This window comes from Dermacentor variabilis, chromosome 1 (assembly GCF_050947875.1).
Source record: "Dermacentor variabilis isolate Ectoservices chromosome 1, ASM5094787v1, whole genome shotgun sequence".
Classification (NCBI taxonomy): domain Eukaryota; kingdom Metazoa; phylum Arthropoda; class Arachnida; order Ixodida; family Ixodidae; genus Dermacentor; species Dermacentor variabilis.
The window spans coordinates 207,193,572-207,211,947 of NC_134568.1; the positions used below are offsets into that span (position 1 = coordinate 207,193,572).

General features: G+C 44.0%; 2 protein-coding genes across 2 annotated transcripts in view; one reads left to right on the plus strand and one right to left on the minus strand.

Annotated features, from left to right (window-relative positions):
- The window catches only part of LOC142591494 (proteasome subunit beta type-5-like), a 71,428-nt gene extending 71,206 nt beyond the window's left edge, over positions 1-222 (minus strand). Inside the window, exon 1 of the mRNA XM_075703824.1 lies at positions 24-222. Coding sequence (XP_075559939.1) covers positions 24-170 — 147 coding nt within the window. The 5' untranslated portion in view covers positions 171-222. The remainder of the gene's footprint in view (positions 1-23) is intronic.
- A 1,845-nt stretch (positions 223-2,067) lies between these two features.
- LOC142591482 (phosphoenolpyruvate carboxykinase, cytosolic [GTP]-like) overlaps positions 2,068-18,376 on the plus strand; it is a 65,558-nt gene continuing 49,249 nt past the window's right edge. The window contains exon 1 of the mRNA XM_075703818.1: positions 2,068-2,400. Within this exon, the coding sequence (XP_075559933.1) occupies positions 2,375-2,400 (26 nt within the window). The 5' untranslated portion in view covers positions 2,068-2,374. The remainder of the gene's footprint in view (positions 2,401-18,376) is intronic.

Genomic DNA, 18,376 nt, shown 5'->3' on the forward strand with positions numbered 1-18,376 from the left:
AAGTGCATGCGAGGCTTACTCACATTTGCAAACGGAGGCAAAGCCAACTGAGTGTGGCATTTGAAGTTACATCCAAAGGCATCACCAAAAGCAAGAAGGTCTTGCTGATCAAATGATGCTCTGCCAAATCCAGAGCGCAAGTCCACATTCGCGAAATCTTCGAGAGCCATGATACAACAGAAATAGCGGACGGTCAGAAGATGCCCACTAGAATCAACAGGCGCAATCAAAGCATCTCTGAATAGGATGGTGAGGCGCTGCAAGCTTGTTGTATACTAAAAGAAAAAGTATTTGTAATTGTACTGAGTTTCATACTTTAATGTCAGTACAGTGTTAAAATTTGGACATATAATATAAAAAGCTTAAATTTACAAACAATTTGAAAGGATGAAAAAAAAATCGATACGAGTGCTATGGATGGGTGGATGGCGCTTTCGTTTATCAGACAATATGGCCACTTCCACGGAATGAAAGCTGGTGATAATCCGCAAATCTGAACGACGATATTCTAGTTGGTTATGAAGAATGTTAAACGTTCTTTTAGCGATAGTGTCGTTTGTTTTCGCCTTGCTGCTCGTTCTTTTGCTGGTGGGCATCGGTGAGCACACTGGTATTCATGCGTTGTAGAATAAGATTTGCAAACAAAGCACGGGTTAAAAAAAAATGTATAGATTTCCAGGAAATATTTTGCTTGGCAGTTTGCCTCTCTTTTTAACTGTTAAGGCGATGTTAATTTCTAAAACCTAATTTAGTTCAACAAACGCACTTTTGCACGCTGATTGGCGTTTACTGTGTCCGTGACTAGTTCATGATTGGAATTTTTTGATTGACCTGTGTTTCACTGTTCCTTTGTCTAAGTTTCGCATTCTCAGAATACTCCTTGAAAACGTAGTCAATTTTTATTTATTTACAGCGACTGCAACTGTTTTAAGCAACTGGTGCACTAAGCTTATTTTATGTGTGTGTATTACAGGATGGTACATTGTGTGGAAGCTGTTTCTATCACGGTTTCGATTTGTGCGAGAACTCCTGGTTGCGAACAACGGTGCTTCGGAAGTTCAAGGAACGCCACGAACCCGGAACCGCAAGCCCAGAATTGACTGAAGTATGAACTGGCGGCTTGCTGTTACTTCGCCAACACACATACCCAACAATCTGTATTTTTCTTGGATCAAGAAACGGCTTAGAGCATGTCCATAATTGTGATATAATGCTGTGCCCACTGGGGAGGGTGCACGGCAATGCTGTTGATGCATTCGTGCTGTGCATCGTGTGAAATCACCCTTGATGTCCTGAACATCATGCGTGATGTGTCGCGTATGTCCTCAACAGAGACGAAGCCTTATTGTCTTAATTATGACTTGTGTGTTTGGGACGCAGCAGCTGTGCATTGCAGACATATGCTGTGGTACATATGCTCAAATTGTGTGTGGCTATTGTGTGTGGCTTTTATTCAGCTTCGTTTGTTGAGTGATTGCATGTGATCGCCCGGTATGCAGCCTTACTGCTGGGATGTGTATATATATTTATATAAAAATTATGAACTATAGAAGCAGTGCAGCTGAAAGAAAAATAGGTTTGTCATAGAAGTTTGCTGATTAAAACTGTCCATATTTGTCCATAGAAGCAAGTGCAGCTTCCTGCACTTGCTTCTTATTCATAAATGAAGCTAGTTGCTTTGAGCGGGGGTTGTATGCATATGAGTTTCATGTGAATAAATGTTTTAAGAGACATGACTTCGTTGACTCTAATTCTTGTGAGCGTGGTATCACCGTTGGAAGTAAGTGCGTAGTTGAAGTTATGTGCAGGCTTTCTGTTATTACGGCAACAAAGGTTCGTTGCAATACTGCCAGGTGGGAGGAAGTTTGACAGCCACGAAGGGACACGTCGGAAGTAGCAGACGACAATTTTGTCTTCCAGTAGGAAGCCGAGGAAGATCATATTTGTCCAATAGCGAATCTAGTTTCGCGTGACATCACAGAACTTTTCTATCTGTGTTGTTTTTTTTCTCCGTGCCTCATGCGGCTTCCGCGATAGAAGGTAGGTCTTCGCTCTAAGGCCATATAGAACAGAGCATTGCGAAGCTTTATAATTAGTGCACTGCCTGCTGATTTTGTGTTACAAGGATGTGAGTTTGGACTTTGCCGTCGCGAAGCTGGCTGCCAACCCACTTATCAGCCTTGAGTCGCAGTGTTACGTGGAAAAATTCCGTGGGACCGCCTTATCGCAAGGCGGTTGGATGGAAGTGCCTCGCCGCCTCACTCTCCCTTTACCTAGCGCGACGCACGCCACACGGCACCTACGACCCGGTGGGCGCCTACACGTGACGGGCTTCACTCCGAATACCTGTAGGAAAACCACGTAGAAACTCACGATGAAGATCATCACATGTCTACCGCGGTAAGCCTAGGAACCAATCTTTTGTAACTTTCCGCCGTTAAAATGTTCAATGTGCTTATGTGCACTGTGGTGTGCCGCCATGCACTTGTACCGGCAAGAAATGATACGATATAATGAGGCGACAGCTGTTTGAAATCTGTCGCAAGCTTTGACAGATGTCGCTGACCTAAGCTGTGCATGCGTCGTTGCCCAATGGTTAGGTATGAGGTGGTTTTACGGAAATTCGCCGACGCAATCCAGAGAGAGTAACTTTAGCGGTTCGGGACCATGCGTAGGTAAAAGCTAGCCACTTGATGTGTTGCGCAACCGTAGATTAGCTCGCGAAGTTGTTTCTTCACAGCCACCAACACCCGCTTTGCGAGTCGGCCTTGTAGCATTTCCGAACGTTCCTGACCAGCTGTGAAAGCTAACTTGTCAGCAGGTGCATTAGCTTGTCTTGAAGTCGTGCAGAGGCGGCAAGCGTAGAAACTTGCCGCCTGTTGGTCGACACATATCGTCTCGTCTTCTGATCTTGTCGCAGCCGCCATAGCTTTCATGCCATCGCCTATCAGCTTTTTGTCTATCGTATCACGCCTGAACCCTTGGGTAGGCGGACAACCACTTCTCGTGCTCATTCTTTTTGGGCAACAGAAGATTGGTATTCGCATCCGCCGCTTTACCGGCGTTCTCGTGACGTTTTGTAGTTTTATGTAAAGAGAACTTAATTTTTAGATACCCCGTCTACACGAGCCAAGTGTAAGGCAATTTTGGACCCAATAAAAAGAAACATTCTTTTTTTGTCCCAGTTTTTAGCATTTTTCTAGTTGCCGTCGAGCCATGTCGCACTGGCGCAGCTGATTCGTGTAAGTTTACAGGCGTCTTCAAGGGCATGGCTGATGTTAGCATTCCATTGACACCAGTTTTCGTTGACACGCACCGGATGGGAGCAGTTTGTTGTGGAAGAAGAGTGATGCGACAAGTCGCTTGCGCCGAGGGCCTTACGAAAGAAATGTTTTTAGACCCCGTTCGGCTAGCTCAAATTCGTAATCGTTTGGCTCGCAGCATGTTGCCTAAGCTTGCTTAAAAGGTTCTTCTAATTCAAAAAAGAGAAGGAATCGGATATTAATAATGTATACGGTATATATAATGATGGTATAATTGTCTTGCTACATTTCTACAGCAAATTCGCGCAGTCTATAATCTTTTCTTCATATTTTCAAGCTGGTGGTTTTTTCACATCTTCACAGTTTGGTCATACCCCATCTCTGCTGTGTGTCTTGACTATTTTATGTCACCAGCTACTTTGCATGTGTACTTTGCCGAGTTTACATAGTTGTTTTTGTCTGCTTTATTTCTGTATTTCTGAGATTAAAGCGTCTTTATGCTTCTCTCTCTTGGGCTGCTAACCTTTTATAGCAACATAATTTTTTTTTCTTTCAACTTCAGTAGCTTGTTCGTCCATTATTCACCAGTGCGCTTTTTATTCTAAGCCACCAAGTATTGCTTTCTCCTTGTGAATCAATTTGAAAACTGTGTTCTTCCAACTCCTTCAAACTTTGATTGACTGCTGTGGCTCTACTGTTATGCTAATTAATTTTGATCGTATAAATAATGATGGCAGGGTATTGGATGGGGTGACAAGATAGGAAAAGTCATGGAATATTGGAGTTCAATTTGCAAAGAAGCATATTGCATTTTGTGAGGAAGGCCTTAGTATTGTCATTTATCACCTATTTTATGTCCACTGCAGGACAAAGGCCCCTCCCTGCGATCTCCAATTACCCCTGTCTTGCGTGAACCGATTCCAACTCTAGTGCCTGCAGATTTCTTAATTTCATCATCCCACCTAGTCTTCTGCCGACCTCGACTGCACTTCCCTTCTCTTGGCACCCATTCTGTAACCCTAATGGTCCACCGGTTATCTAATACCGGTGTCACACGTACACTTCTGAACACGATCGGGACCAATCCGGATAGAAATTCTCGACTGCGATTGGCTCTCTCCGCATTTTGTGCAAAGGAGCCAATCACGACCAAGAAAGTCGATCCGGATCAGGCTTAATCGCAATTAAAAGTGCGCCGTGTGACACCCGTATAACCTATGCATTAAATTACTTGTCCAGCTCCATTTTTTTTCGCTTAATGTCGATTGGAATATCGGCTATCCCCGTTTGCTCTCTGATCCACACCGCTCTCTTCCCGTCTCTTTAATGTTATGCCTAACATTCTTCATTCCATCGCTCTTTGCACAGTCCTTAACTTGTTTTAGAGTTTCTTTGTCATTCTCCAAGTTTCTGCCCCATATGTTAGCAACTGTAGAATGTAGTGATTGTGCATGTTTTTTTCAGAAGGGTTTGGGTGCGAGCTGGTTGATACGGATCAATCATACTTAAAACAGCGCAAAAAACATGGACAAGGGAGGACACAGGACGAGCGCTCGTCCTGTGTCCTCCCTTGTCCGTGTTTTTTGCGCTGTTTTAAATATGAATGACACGTTTTCGTTTTAAGATAATGATAAGCTTCCAGTCACAATCTGACAATGTCTGCCGTATGCGCTCCAACCCATTTTTATTCTTCTGTAAATTTCCTTCTCATGATAAGGGTTCCCTGTGAGTAATTGACCTAGGTAAACATACTCCTTCACAGATTATAAAAGATGACTGGCGATCCTGAACTCTTGTTCTCTTGCCCAGGTGTTCATGAGTATCTTATTCTTCTGCATGTTAATCTTCAACCCCAGTCTTACAAACTCTCTGTTAAGGTCCTCAATCATATGTTGTAACTCGTCTTCTCCAGTGTTGCTGAACAGAACAATGTCATCTGCAAACCGAAGGTTGCCGAGATATTCGCCATCGATCCTTACTCCTAAGCCTTCCCAGTTTAATAGCTTGAATACTTCTTACAAGCACGCAGTGAGCAGCATTAGAGAGATGGTGTCTCCTCGTCTGATCCCTTTCTTTATAGGTACCTTCCTATTTTTGTTGTGGAGAATTAAGGTCGCTGTGGAATCTTTGTAGATGTTTTCAGAATATTCACATATGCCTCCTGTACTGCTTGATTATGTAATGCCTCTATGACTGCTGGTATCTCTACTGAATCAAATGCCTTTTCATAATCTATGAAAGCCATATAAAGAGGTTGATCGTACTCTGCAGATTTCTAGGTTACGTGATTGATGACATGGATGTGATCCATTGTAGAGTGTCCTTCCTGAAGCCAGCCTGTTCCCTTGGTTGACTGAAGTCTAGAGATGCCCTTATTCTATTCGAAATTATCTTGGTGAATATTTTATATAATACTGGAAGTAAGCTAATGGGCCTATAATTTTTCAATTCTTTAACGTCACCCTTTTTGTGGATTAGTATAATGCTCGCATTCTTTCAGTTCTCTGGGACCCTTGAAATTGATAGGCAGTTCATAGAGAGAGCCGCCAGTTATTCAAGCATTATGCCTCCTCCATCTTTGATTAAATCGACTTTTACCCATTTTATGTCTTGCAAGGCCCATCTAATCTCATCGCTAGTTATAGGAGTCTCTGCAACCTGTTCATTACTGCTTCAAATGGAGGTATCATGGCTCCTCTGGGTACTGTACAGGTCAGTATAGAATTTATCCGCTGCTTTTACTATACCTTCAAGATTGCTGATGATATTGCCGTGCTTAACTTTCAGTGCATACATCTTGGTTTGTCCTATGCCAAGTTTCATTCTGATTTCATGCTCCGTCCACTTTTTCCTCAGTCTTCCTCACATTATTTCGAATATTCCTTATTTTCTCCTTGTTGATCAGTTTTGACAATTCCGCCAATTTTATGCGATCTCTTGAGTTGGACACTTTCATTCTTTGTCATTTCTTTATTAGGTCCTTTGTTATTTAGGATAGCTTACCTACTGGTTGTTTTGGTCTTCAATTGCTGCTTCTAAAGCCTGCCTGGTTACGGTTTCATTCATTGCTTCTTTGTCGTCTTCATCTCTCTGTTCTGTGGCTGCATATTTGTTTGCAAGTAGCAGCCTGAATCGGTCTGTTTTTACCCTTACTGCACCTAGGTTGGCCTATTTCTTCTTGACCAATTTTACTCTTTCTCCCTTCAAATTGAGATGAATTCCAGACCTCGCTCACCTATGATCACTGCACTTTACCCTACCTAACGCTTCTACAGCCTGCACTATGCTGGGATCAGCAGAAAGTATGAAATCAATTTAATTTCTTGTTTCACCATTAGGGCTCTTCCAGGTCCACTTTTTGTTGCTACGCTTTCTGACGAAGATGTTCATCATTCGCAGCTTATTCCTTTCCGCAAATTCTATGAACATCTTTCCTCGAGTGTTTCTAGAATCGATGCCGTAGTTGCCAATTGCTTGTCCACCAGCCTGCTTTTTCCCCACTTTTGCATTGAAGTCACCCATTACTACAGTATACTGAGTTTGTACTTTTCTCATCGCTAATTCAACATAGTAAAACTTATCTACTTCATCATCATCATGACTGGATGTTGGAGTGTAGGCTTGTACTACCTTTAATCCATACCTCTTATTAAGTTTGATTATGACGACAGCTACCCTCTCATCAATGCTGTAGAATTAGTCAATGTTGCCCGCTATGTCCTTATGGATCAAGAATCCTACCCCGTATTGCTTCTTATCTGGGAGACCTCTATAGCAGAAGGCATGGCCGTCAGTCATCACTGTTTAAGATTCACCAGTTCTAATCTCACTGAGGCCAATGATAAAACAAACAATGCCTGATAGTTCCTCAAAGAGCCCTGCTAAGCTAGCTTCACTCCAGAGAGTTCGGGTGTTAAATGTTGCCAGGGTTGTAAGCTTATTTGTGCTGCTGATGATGGTGACCTGGAGATTTTTGTCACCAAATGTCTGACATTTATTTAGCTGCATACTCAATGCATCTTTTACAGGTTGCATAGCTGCCTTACAAGTGCTCATCCAATTTGAAGATCATTTTGGCTTTTTTCTAGTGCAGAAGTGGTTGTTTTCATGAAATGGAATGGCCTCAGTTCTCAACTTGCTTGTTCCAATGGATGCTCTTTAATGTATATCGAGCACACTGTTCAGAGTTACCAAATCAAGCATTACTGCAGGCCTGAGGTAGCCCACACATGGCATGCACCTTTCTCCACGCAAAACTATAGCGCAAGTAGCTTCATGAACCGTTGTGATAGCCCAATGGCTATAGTGTTGTGCTGCTGAGCTCGACGTCGCGAGTTCGATCCAAGCCATGGTGGTCACATTTTGATGGGGAGGAATGCATGGACCCTTGTGTACTTTATTTTTGGTGCACAAAAGAACCTTAGGTGGTCATAATTAATCTGAAGTCTCCCACTATGGCATGCTTCATCAGATTGTGGTTTTGGTATGTGAAACCCCAGGATTAGTTAAAAGTAGCTTCAGCTTTGACCCAAGCCTTAGCCTATAGTGAATCGGAACTTACATTTAAAAACTAGTTTTATTGTGTGTGGTGAACTTAATTGCAATTTTGATGCTATTAATATATATATATATATATATATAATGTTGCGCTCTTTCACACATCACAAAATCTGTGCAAGCTGTTTTCATGTAGTGATGTATCACTAGTTTTTCAACATCAATCAGCAATAACTTCCTTTCCCAGTGCTGTCCAGTTAGGCCTTGCCTACCTCATCATCCTGTCCTAGATTGTGGCTCCTCCGACTATTTTTTTTTTCTATCTTTGATCCCTATTCTATTACAATAATGCACCACTGGCCATCCTTATGTGGTGCGTGCCACGTTCATGCTTACATCTTACTCTTAATATGCTGCCTCCGACTACCAGGCTCCATAGCAAACAGAGTGGTGATTAGGGGCTCTTGTGATTCTTATATCGCTTTGTCATGCTCTTCACGTGGGCTTGCACTTGTTCATGCTTGAGCATTTTGTTTGCTAGATTCTCGAGTGTTCAAAAAGGCACTCCTTGAAATCCACTACTCGCGTATAGAAACCACAACAGCAGCCTGGTTACTGTCACTATTAGTGCAATATGGTATGCTGATCAGTCAAACCATGTGTGGCCATTATTCGTGATTCATTTGATCATTTGCCATTTTTCAAGCATGTATGGATATTTCAAATACATATTGCATCTTCATCTGCAGTGATTCAAATAAAAAAAAATTGTTAGGTGAAACGTTGCACTTATTTTGTGCTGTTCTTGAAGATACTGCATTGCTCATGTGGGCTTGTTTTTAGGTGGTTGTCCTCTGGCTGGCCTACTTTTGTGCAGCTCTCTAGTTTGGATTATGAGTTTTGCCTATGTAATTTTTGTGGCTATGATGATCTCCTGCTGAGCATGAGGCTGCAGGTTAAATTCTCAGCCCTGGTGGCTACATTTCAGTGGGGGCAGAATGCTAAAGCGCTTTCACACTGAGCATTGGAGGCACATTCAGTAACTCCAGGTGGTCAAAGTTAATTTGAAATCCTCTGTCTAAAGCATCCCTTATAGCCCTTGTGTTGGGGTGTTAAACCCATCAATAAATCATTTCTTCACATGTTACTGCTGACCTCTGTTAGGTTTGCATGCTGTCTCTGTACAGGGCAATATATATATATTTTTTTTCCAAAAAGATTGTGTAGTACGTGAAGATGGGCTGGGGCTGGTATTAAAGACATAGACTAAAGAATGTGGATTATCTAATGTCTGTTGCAACAGAGATTTGTAATACATAGAATTGATTATTTGCACTTCCGGTAACAATCCCCTGGAAAGGAATTGGAGTGAAATTGATGGTTTGATTTCTTGTGATATCGGCAACTCATCCCCTTCATATACAGCGATTCACCACTAATAAATGGAGCTGGCAGGGGCCGTAGCATGTTATCCTGACTGGAAAAATATTACTGGAATGAACCCTCTATGTAAACATTTGCAAAAAAAGAGACTGGTAAGCATTTATGTAAATAAAATGCCTGTTGGCTAAAGACTTGTTTCTATATGAAAATAAATATCATGCTGAATTTTTAAATACAACAAGTGAAAATGATATAGCTGAGATATAGCACCTACTGAGGGACGAAAATGCGGTAGTCAGTTATTCTTTCAGCGAACACCGTAAAATGCTGCAAGTATGGCTAGTAGGTTTCAGCAATAATTATGCATGGAGAAACAGGCTTATTGTCTCACTTTGACATTGACATAAGTGCAGTGCTGGCACATGTGTGTGTTTGGAAGCTAAATATATTGACAAAATTCTCGTTAGATTAGTTAGGAAGTGAATGTCTCCAAACAAAAGTGTGATTTAGAAAAAAGGATTTGGGGCCAACTCTACTCCTTCCTTTGGGGTTAAACGGCAGGTAACAAGCAGTGTAGCTTTAAATGAAGGTCTTCAAAATGGGGGGATGGGAATGGTTGATGTAGGTTGGCCTTGTTCATTTTTCTGATATTGTTGATGGGTGGGTGAAGTGGAGGAGAGAGAGGGGGGTAGTGGTGCTACTATAGTTGTGCATCACCTCTCCTTTCCTTGTTGAGGGCTGCAGGTCACAAGCATGCATGGTGAAGTGGTTATCCTTTTTGATTGACACTATTTGATGTGCTTGAATATATAATGTTTCCAGCAACAACTGTTTATTTTACTGGGGGGTTTGCCTTTGTAGCTTCTTTGAAGGTGATTTTGTGGGCAGCATGCTTTGAATGTTTGGTAACAGCACTGCTTTCTCAAGTGATGTTGCTGTCATGACATTTGTCCAAATTTTTCTTTTAGTTTTTTTTCCTGACATGTGTGGCATATGTTATTCAGCTCCTGAGGTCTTATAAACAATGCCTTGGCCCTTTTCTCTTGTGGTATGGTCTTTTGATTGCAGGAATAGGTTTGTGTGTGATGCTCAGGCCTTTCTTCAACATTTGAGAAATAGCTTCACTGGCACCTTTAGCCCAGGGGAGACCGATTTCTGAGGATGTGGTGAATCAAAAAGTAGTTTCTATAGTTTGGCTATCTCACTTTCTTTTCTTCTTCCGGTTGATTTGTTTATCATGAGTAACCTCTTGTACCACCTCTTTGCTGTGACCTTAATATAGTTGCAATGCAAGCAATTTAAACATGGTCTGAAGTAGTGACGAAAGCAGTGTTACCTTCAACATCAATAAAACAAACATTATTGACAAATATATGTGATGAGTGGTACATTTGCAAAATGGATCACTTTTTTTCATTACAATTGCTCCTCAGCACACTTGTGCACTTCTGGATTTGGTTGGGCCGTAAGCATTATGTGCACTGAGGACATTTGTGTAGGCTTTGGGCTCTCTGTAGGTTGTGCCCAGTTCCTTGTAATCTATTTTGCGTCGTAAGGAGCAGTGCAAGGATAATACTGACTGAGAGAAGAGCCTAAAACATCCGTTGCTGGTTGGGGTTTTCTCGGTTGCTGTTGTCCTTGCACCGATTCCCACAATGCAACCATACTAACTTGCCTAGATAAGCATCCAACTACTCTACAGGGTGTTTCAGCTTTTTAGGTGCCAAGTATTAGATATCCACATGTGCATTATGAGAATGCAATCAACTTAGTATTGTTCACTGTCCTCTGCTGTATATTTTTTACAATTAGCTTAGGTAATTAATTAGCAATTATTCAGTAAACTTTTAAAGTATTGCTTTAATTACAAAATCTTCTATGGAGAAGTTGTAAAGCCTATTGAGGAATACCCAAATAATGTCTTTCCATGATGATAGCTGCATTTGTTTTTCTGGTCTGCAAAAAAAGAAGTGCTTGTGATTTGATAAAAGTACCACAGGACTAATCACTAGTGTGCAACAACATTAGTACCCTCAACCAACAATACTAAGTTGGTTGCATTCTCTTAACGTACATGTGGATATTTAAAGGCTTGGCATGAGTTAGCTGAAACACCCTGTATGTGCAATATTTTGTGACAGCAAAAGCGTTCAGTCTCTAGCTTCCCCATCAATCGGTGCTCTTGCTGTGGACATTCCTTATAGCACCATGTGTGAATCTGACACATCGAACCGAGTAAGGACTTCACTGTAAATGGATGCAAACTTGTCAACTGAATAATAATGTAGGAATGCACCCTTTGTTTCAGGCATTGCCTACTTCTGTGTGAAAAACACTTGTTCATGCATGTTTTATCTGAATGACATTGTTCTAAAATGGCTGCGCTTGTCATTGCCCACTTATGTCGAGTCAAAGTTCCTTTGTTTGCTTGTAGGCAGTGTGTGAAGCCGATGACCAATCTAGAAAAATGTTTTTTTTAATGTAGTTCTTTTTTGGTACTGCGGTATAAACATGAAGGATTTTAGCAAATAGCCCAGCAACATGGTCACAGGGATTTCTCTTGATAGTTTGATAGTGTGCAACGACATTCTTCAAAACAGTGTGTGAACGCAACTGTCATATTCTTACGCATCCATACGTATTACATGCCGTTTAACCACCTTTGACGCCGGGAGAAGGGCGGGAGGGCAGTATTGCTGTGTTTGCTAATTAGCCACTGTAATCTCGTTCGGTACGTGACCTTGCGCGATGTACAGGAGGGTGCGTGCTGCAGAGCAAAGCGTTGTTTCGTCGATGAGCGTGCGTGTGGCTGGAGTTGCTCGCGCCGACCGTTGACATCGGGACAAAAGCGCGCGGAGGGCCTCGTCATCGTCCCATCGGCTGTGCCCGGGGAGGTGTTGGAAGCCTGCCACCGCGTGGCAGAGAGGACACCAGTTTGCTCCAGTCTTGGCGCGCGGGATGGCTGGCGTTCGCTCGGGTTCCAGGCGGCTCGATTAGCGCATATGGCGATTTCGATGTAATTGGTCATTTGTGCTAAATAACGGGACACCCACTGGCTGAGCTAAACTTCCAACTCTTTTGACAAAGCACACAGTTTTTGAAACCCTCAAACGATTTCAAAGAAGTCAAGAGCTATCTCTGTTATTCGCCTCTCTCTCTCTCTCTCTCTCTGCGGCCGTGCACATCTGTCTGCTGTTCTCGATGTAGTCTATTCTCACTGAAAAAATGCACGAAAAGGTTCATTGACAGTGCTCACAGTACATGGCAGTTGAACAAGATAGGAGAAGATGCCGAAAAAAAAATAATAAAAGGCAACGGACTTCGTGATTTGTGCCTCGCTCGTTTCCCCGGGATAGAACAGTTTTGGAGGATATTATTTGATTTGAAGGCATGATCTTAGCGAGCCGAGGAAGCAGAAACCTGTTCAGCCTGTTTGACCTAAGCATGTTTCTGCACCTTCGCAGTTTCCTCTGCGTCACTGGCGCTAATGAAGTCAAACTGTGTGATCGCCGCTGTCAAAAGACTCCAGAATTAGCTTCAAAAGACGGCTTTGCCTTTCCGCGTTTTCGTCTGCCTCGCAAACCGCGGAAGTGCGCGCCTGACCGCGCTGAAGTGAGCTAGAATGGATAAACCGCGTCTGCGTTCGCTCTGCTTATTTCACTTGTTCTGAGGAGCCCCGTATGTTCTCAAGAAAGGGTGGACGTGCGAATAGTAGTTGGTATGAGTTCACTTTGAAAACAAATGTGCGTAGATCGAGGAACAATGTTATCAAAGAAGCCACGTGTCCCGTCTTCTTTACCTTGACCCTCTTTCTACGCAAAAAAAAAAAAAAAAAAAACGGGACACGTGGCTTCTTTGATAACACGTGTCCCGCGGCCATTTCGAACGTCGGCATGCGAGTGGTTCCACCAATGGCCGCGATGGGGCCGTGCGTCAGGACTGTGCTGGCCACGCGTGTGTTGGGATGTGCATCTATTGTTATATATTGCCGAAATGGCTGGGTGTTCTTTTCCTGCAGGTGAATGGCACTGCGCCGCAGTAGACAATGTTCTACGACACGAGCGAATGTATTCACCCATCCGCTCACCCCTTCCAGATCATGAACGAAATTCGGTTAGCCGAACCCGCACTTTCGACCTGCAGTAGCTTCTGAGCATTGCATAGCTGGCTGTATTTCATGGTACAGCGTGTGGTGTGTTGAAACCATGATGAAAAATTTGTTCCGTAGTGTTTCGCGAGTATATTATAATGATATTGTGATCCGCTATACATCGGCGTCGTCTCGTCATCCGTTGCGGCAGCCATTGGGAAGTACACTAGGCCCGAATTTTGTAACGTTTCATTTCATTTTGCATTCTTATCAAGCCCAATGTCAATGCTAGCGATAGCGGCGGTGTGCGAGTAGTGTCCGAGCCAATGAAGGGCGAAAAGAATGGAAAACGAAAATGAGCGTTAGAAAATACAGCCCCGGGTGTACTGCACTGTTCTTTACTGTCACGCACTCTGATTTCTGCCTCAGTGCGAACAGACGGTGTGCTATTGTGGATATTGTAAAATTCCGCCATATTGTCCAATTCTAAAGCGGCAGCGTTTTGAGCCAATCAGGGTGGCAGCCCTGTGGGCCAATCAGGGCTGACAATACGGCAGAATTTGACGTTGTCCAGAATAGCACCTATACGGTTTCACCAGCGTTACTGTGGTAGAGTGACCTAGGAAATGACTGTGGTTCACGCGAGCGCTGTTTTGACTGTCGTCGGCTGCCGCAAAGGATTGAGCTCGTGCGACAAACTGGGCACACCTTATTCAAGTATGGAGACGGCAGCAGATGGGAACTTGTGAACAGAAATGATGCCCTGTAACTGTTGATTGTACCGTTTTAAATATTTATCAGGAGACGCGCGCCAAGAACGGTATGCGTTCTCTCCCGTCTGTATATTATAGTTTAACGTCGTAAAATGTTTGATAAAAATATGGCGACCCGCTTACGTCTGACCACAACTGTTTCTAAGCCGTCTGATATGCCAGCGCACACGGAGCACACTGAAGCACACGGAGAGCGAGTCCTCGCTCTCTTGAACTTTGAAACGCTAGAGGTGGCACTGTCAGACTCTTCGGCGCTCGCTACACGCTGAGCGGGCTGGATGTCTTTGACGACTGCACATGTGTTGCCGTGTTACTGGGACCACAAAGCCGATGGCGACGTCCTGTGAGGCTGCACTTGGCTAAAGTGTGTTAGGAAGATTGCTTCCCCCTCCGACTGTTTCACAGAGGGTAAAATAGACTTCATTATAGGCTGCGCCAAAGCGCTGCTTAAAACAGCGAGTGTGCAGTACAGGGTGGCTGCAGAGGCTGTACTGTTGTCGGACGGACAGCACGCAGTTGCGAAGGTACGTTTCACGGTCCCATTACGAACCGATCGACAGAGCGAACGTTCGTTCAAACCCCAGCGCCAGACACCCCCACCGTGTCACGGTCTGTACACTCTCAAAGGGACACTAAAGCGAAACAATAAATCAGTTATGCTAATGAAGCATTGTTTGAAAACCCTGCAGGCAGTCATTTCAAGAATATAGCTTGATTATTAGATGAGAAAATGAAGGTACCAGTATCAGTATCTGAGTTTCGCGCCGAAACCCCAGCGCCGGAACGTCAGCGTGACGTCAGGGATACCAAAGTATGTTTTCACATTTAAGCCGCGTTGGCTGAATAAAGGTTACCGAAATGTGCCATGTTTAATATTTAGTTCCTTTAGAACACAACGTAGTCAATCTGTACCGCTGTATATAATTAGTAGGCCCTAGAAGATGCCATCAAAATCCAAGACGTCACAGCCCCCCAGGTGCGGGAACTTAAGTAGGCGTCGCCACCCGTATTTCGTTAGTGCGCTTTTTCTGGCTTACCAAACGTCTTATCGTTGTGGGAGTGGTGTTCTTGGTGTTTTAGAACGGTGATTTACTGATGCAGAAGGAATAATTTTTCACTGTAGTGTCCCTTTAAGCAAAATTACACCCTGTGGGTCGTGTCTTGCCACACAATAATAATCTGTCTTGTTCGCATTTCCTTTCGTTAACGCTACGAGCCCGGTACTTACAAGTCACGAACGGCATGCGCGTTATCATCATGACTACCCGCCGTAGTTGCTTAGTAGTTATGGTGTTGGGCTGCTAAGCACGAGGTCGCGAGATCGAATCCCGGCCACGGCGGCCGCATTTACAGTGGAGGTGAAATGCGAAAACACCTCCGCACTTAGATTTAGGTGCAAGAACTCCAGGTGGTCCAAATTTCCGGAGTCCCCCCACTACGGCGTGCCTCATAATCAGAAAGTGGTTTTGGCACGTAAAACCCCATAATTTAAAATTTTTTATCAGCATGACAGAGCATTCTCGACAGGAAAGTAGCGAGTACAACGTTTTCAAGAAAGGAAACGCAAGCGAAACAGATGACGGTTATTGTTGTGTGGCAAATATATACCTCAAAGGGTGTACATTTGTTTAAGAGTGTACATGTAAAGACCGTCTACGCTGAGCTGACAAGACCCGAAAGAGCAGCGTTCGTTGTAGGCGCTACCGATCAGTCGAACATCTACGCGGTGAAGCAGACTTACTGCTCTCTTGTAGCTCGGTAGCATATTGTGAGAATTATAAAACTCTGGTATTCTCCAGGGACGATAATGTGTACATTTTGTGCGTGTGGAGGTGTGCGCTATCTTACATTAGATTTCATTTGCTTTAGCTGTGATACGTATGTGTTTCGTTATTGCAGAGACGGAGCACATACAATTATTTTAAGAGTGCCTCTTTTAGAAGGCAGACAATAATAGTTACGTTGAAATGTTTTTTCATAAATCTTTCTGCACAATTGACTGCGCGAGACACTGAAAAAAAAAAAAAAAAAACGTATTCAAACGGCATTGACTAACCACCTTGAATACCGTTGTAAACATTTTACGTCGCAAGCATTCTTTTCTTTCGCTGTCGTAGGAATTGATAAATTTCGGAAGTTTCTTATAGTGGATTTTTAATACTTAGAGGATTCTAGTGGGTTTTTAGCGCTTTCGAAAAAAAAAAAGAAAACGCATTTTTCTTATTGGTACAGGTGTCTTCGCTGCTGAACAGTCATTAGCGTGTTTTGCGTGGTTGGAGCCGACTGTCGACTTTCCTTATGTACTATTATGAGCAATATGAAAGGGAACACAGGAACGCGTAGAAAACACCCTCAGAGCCAGCTATGTGGGTGATACGCCGCGGCCGCCATCGGAAACAAAGTGGAAAGGGGAACGCTGTTCTAACAACTGTTCGCACTCTCGCCGTGCGTCTGCAAAGTGCGGAACTTCGCATCGCCAGCAGGCGGCGATAACACTGTTCGATATTGCGTCACTGATAACTTTTTGCGCCGTATCATTACAAAAGCTAGCACTGTTCCTGACTTCGATATGGATTTATGGTAGATGTTGTAAATCAGGAAAAAAATAGTCTTTAAGGGTAAGTTCAAAATAAGTTTATTGGCGCTTGCCGAGTATTAAAAAAGATATTGAAGCAAAAGAAGGCAATAGCGTCATTGCAGCTTACGCTCGTCCTTTGTTTTGCTCGTTGGTGGCCTAATAACGCGTCATGCCACGGTCGACTTGAACGACGGCCTCCATTCTTTGGGGCAGAGACGCGTAGAGAGCCTCGATGAATGCGGTATCACGCTGAAGGCGCTTCCACTCATGTTCTATTGCTTCCCATAGTTGGTCGGAGTTCGCCAATTCTAGTGAGCTCTTCGAAAGGTTCACTTTCATACGGCCCCAAACGTGCTCTATGATGTTCATGTCGGCACCCTTCGCGCACCACTGAAGTTGCATTACCCCTTGCTCTTCCAAAAGGCGCGCCACGTCCTTCGATGTGTGAACGGGAGACAAGTCCTGCTGGAAAAAATAACACCCATCCGGGTGCGGCCCGTTCAACACATAGGGGATCATCTGGTGCCCGAGCAGAGTTCAATACGCAGCACTGGTGAACCTCCCATCAATTCTCACCAGTGGGCCTAGGCCTTCGTGGGAGATCGCCCCCCAGACGTTCACAGACACGCGTCCGCTGGCGGCCACCTCCTGGATATTCTGCGGACTAAAGCGTGTGTTTGCGGTCCCCCACACTCTCTTTCGTTGGTCCCAGCGGCTCGAGAACGTGGACTCATCAGAGAAAACTACATACTTCCACTCGCTCTCGCTCCAGCTGCGGTGTTCAGGAGCGAACCTCAGGCGAGCTGCTTTGTTGGCTGCGGTGAGCAGAGGTTTCTGTGCGGCGATGCGACTTCGCAGTCCTGCTTCTCTAAGCCTTCGTCGTACCGTGCCATCGCTCAAGTTGTCCAGGTCAAGAGCACCTCGAACGTCCTTTGCACTTAGAAATGGTTTGTCGCTGACGGCAGCCACGATGCAAAGGTCTTGGTCGTTCATTGTTGATCGGGGTCGTCTGCGGTGCGGCGCATCGTTTATGCGTCCTTCGTCTCGGTAGGCCTGGATAATCCGGTTGACCGTTTTCAATGGGCGGCCTGTCACGAGGGCAATATTGCGCTGCGTATAACCTCTTTTAGACATTTCTATTATATCTTCCCGCTGTTTAAGAGGCATTCGAGGCATCTTGAGGCAACAAAATCAGAGTTGACTGCTCTGCGTGGGCCACTACAGTGTGCTACGTGAATTTTTCTGAACGAACTTCGTGCAACAAAGTCGCACTACAGGCAGTTTATCAATGTTCTTTTTAGAAATTTTCTTTATTCTATTCCTCTGTCGTCATTGGTTCGAGCACCGCCGCTGTTCGAGGTGCCACTGACAACCGGGTGCGTCGAAAAGAACGCTTTGAAATACAGGGCAAACTTGGTCTAAGAGTACTATCAAGCGGTTGCGCGAAGAAAAAAAAAATGAAAGAAAGAAAAATGAATCGGCGTAAGTCACTGGCGACGATCACCGTCTTATTGGCTGTCGGACGATCCATGAAGTAAGCTGCTCCTTTGTAGAAATGCCAGCGTAGTGGGAGTGCCAACAGTTAGTGGAAGAGCGCCCTCCTTTCCCTCTTTGTTTTTCACAGCGCCATCAGCGTATCGCTCCAAGTCTTTTTCGTGGCTGTTTGCCACGCGTTCCTGTGTTCCCTTTCATATTGCTCATGGTAGTAAATACATCAGCGCTCTATCCATTCGTAACATGGCACATTGCATGTGTGTTTCTGTGTCGAGCGACTCAACGTTTTTTATAAAAA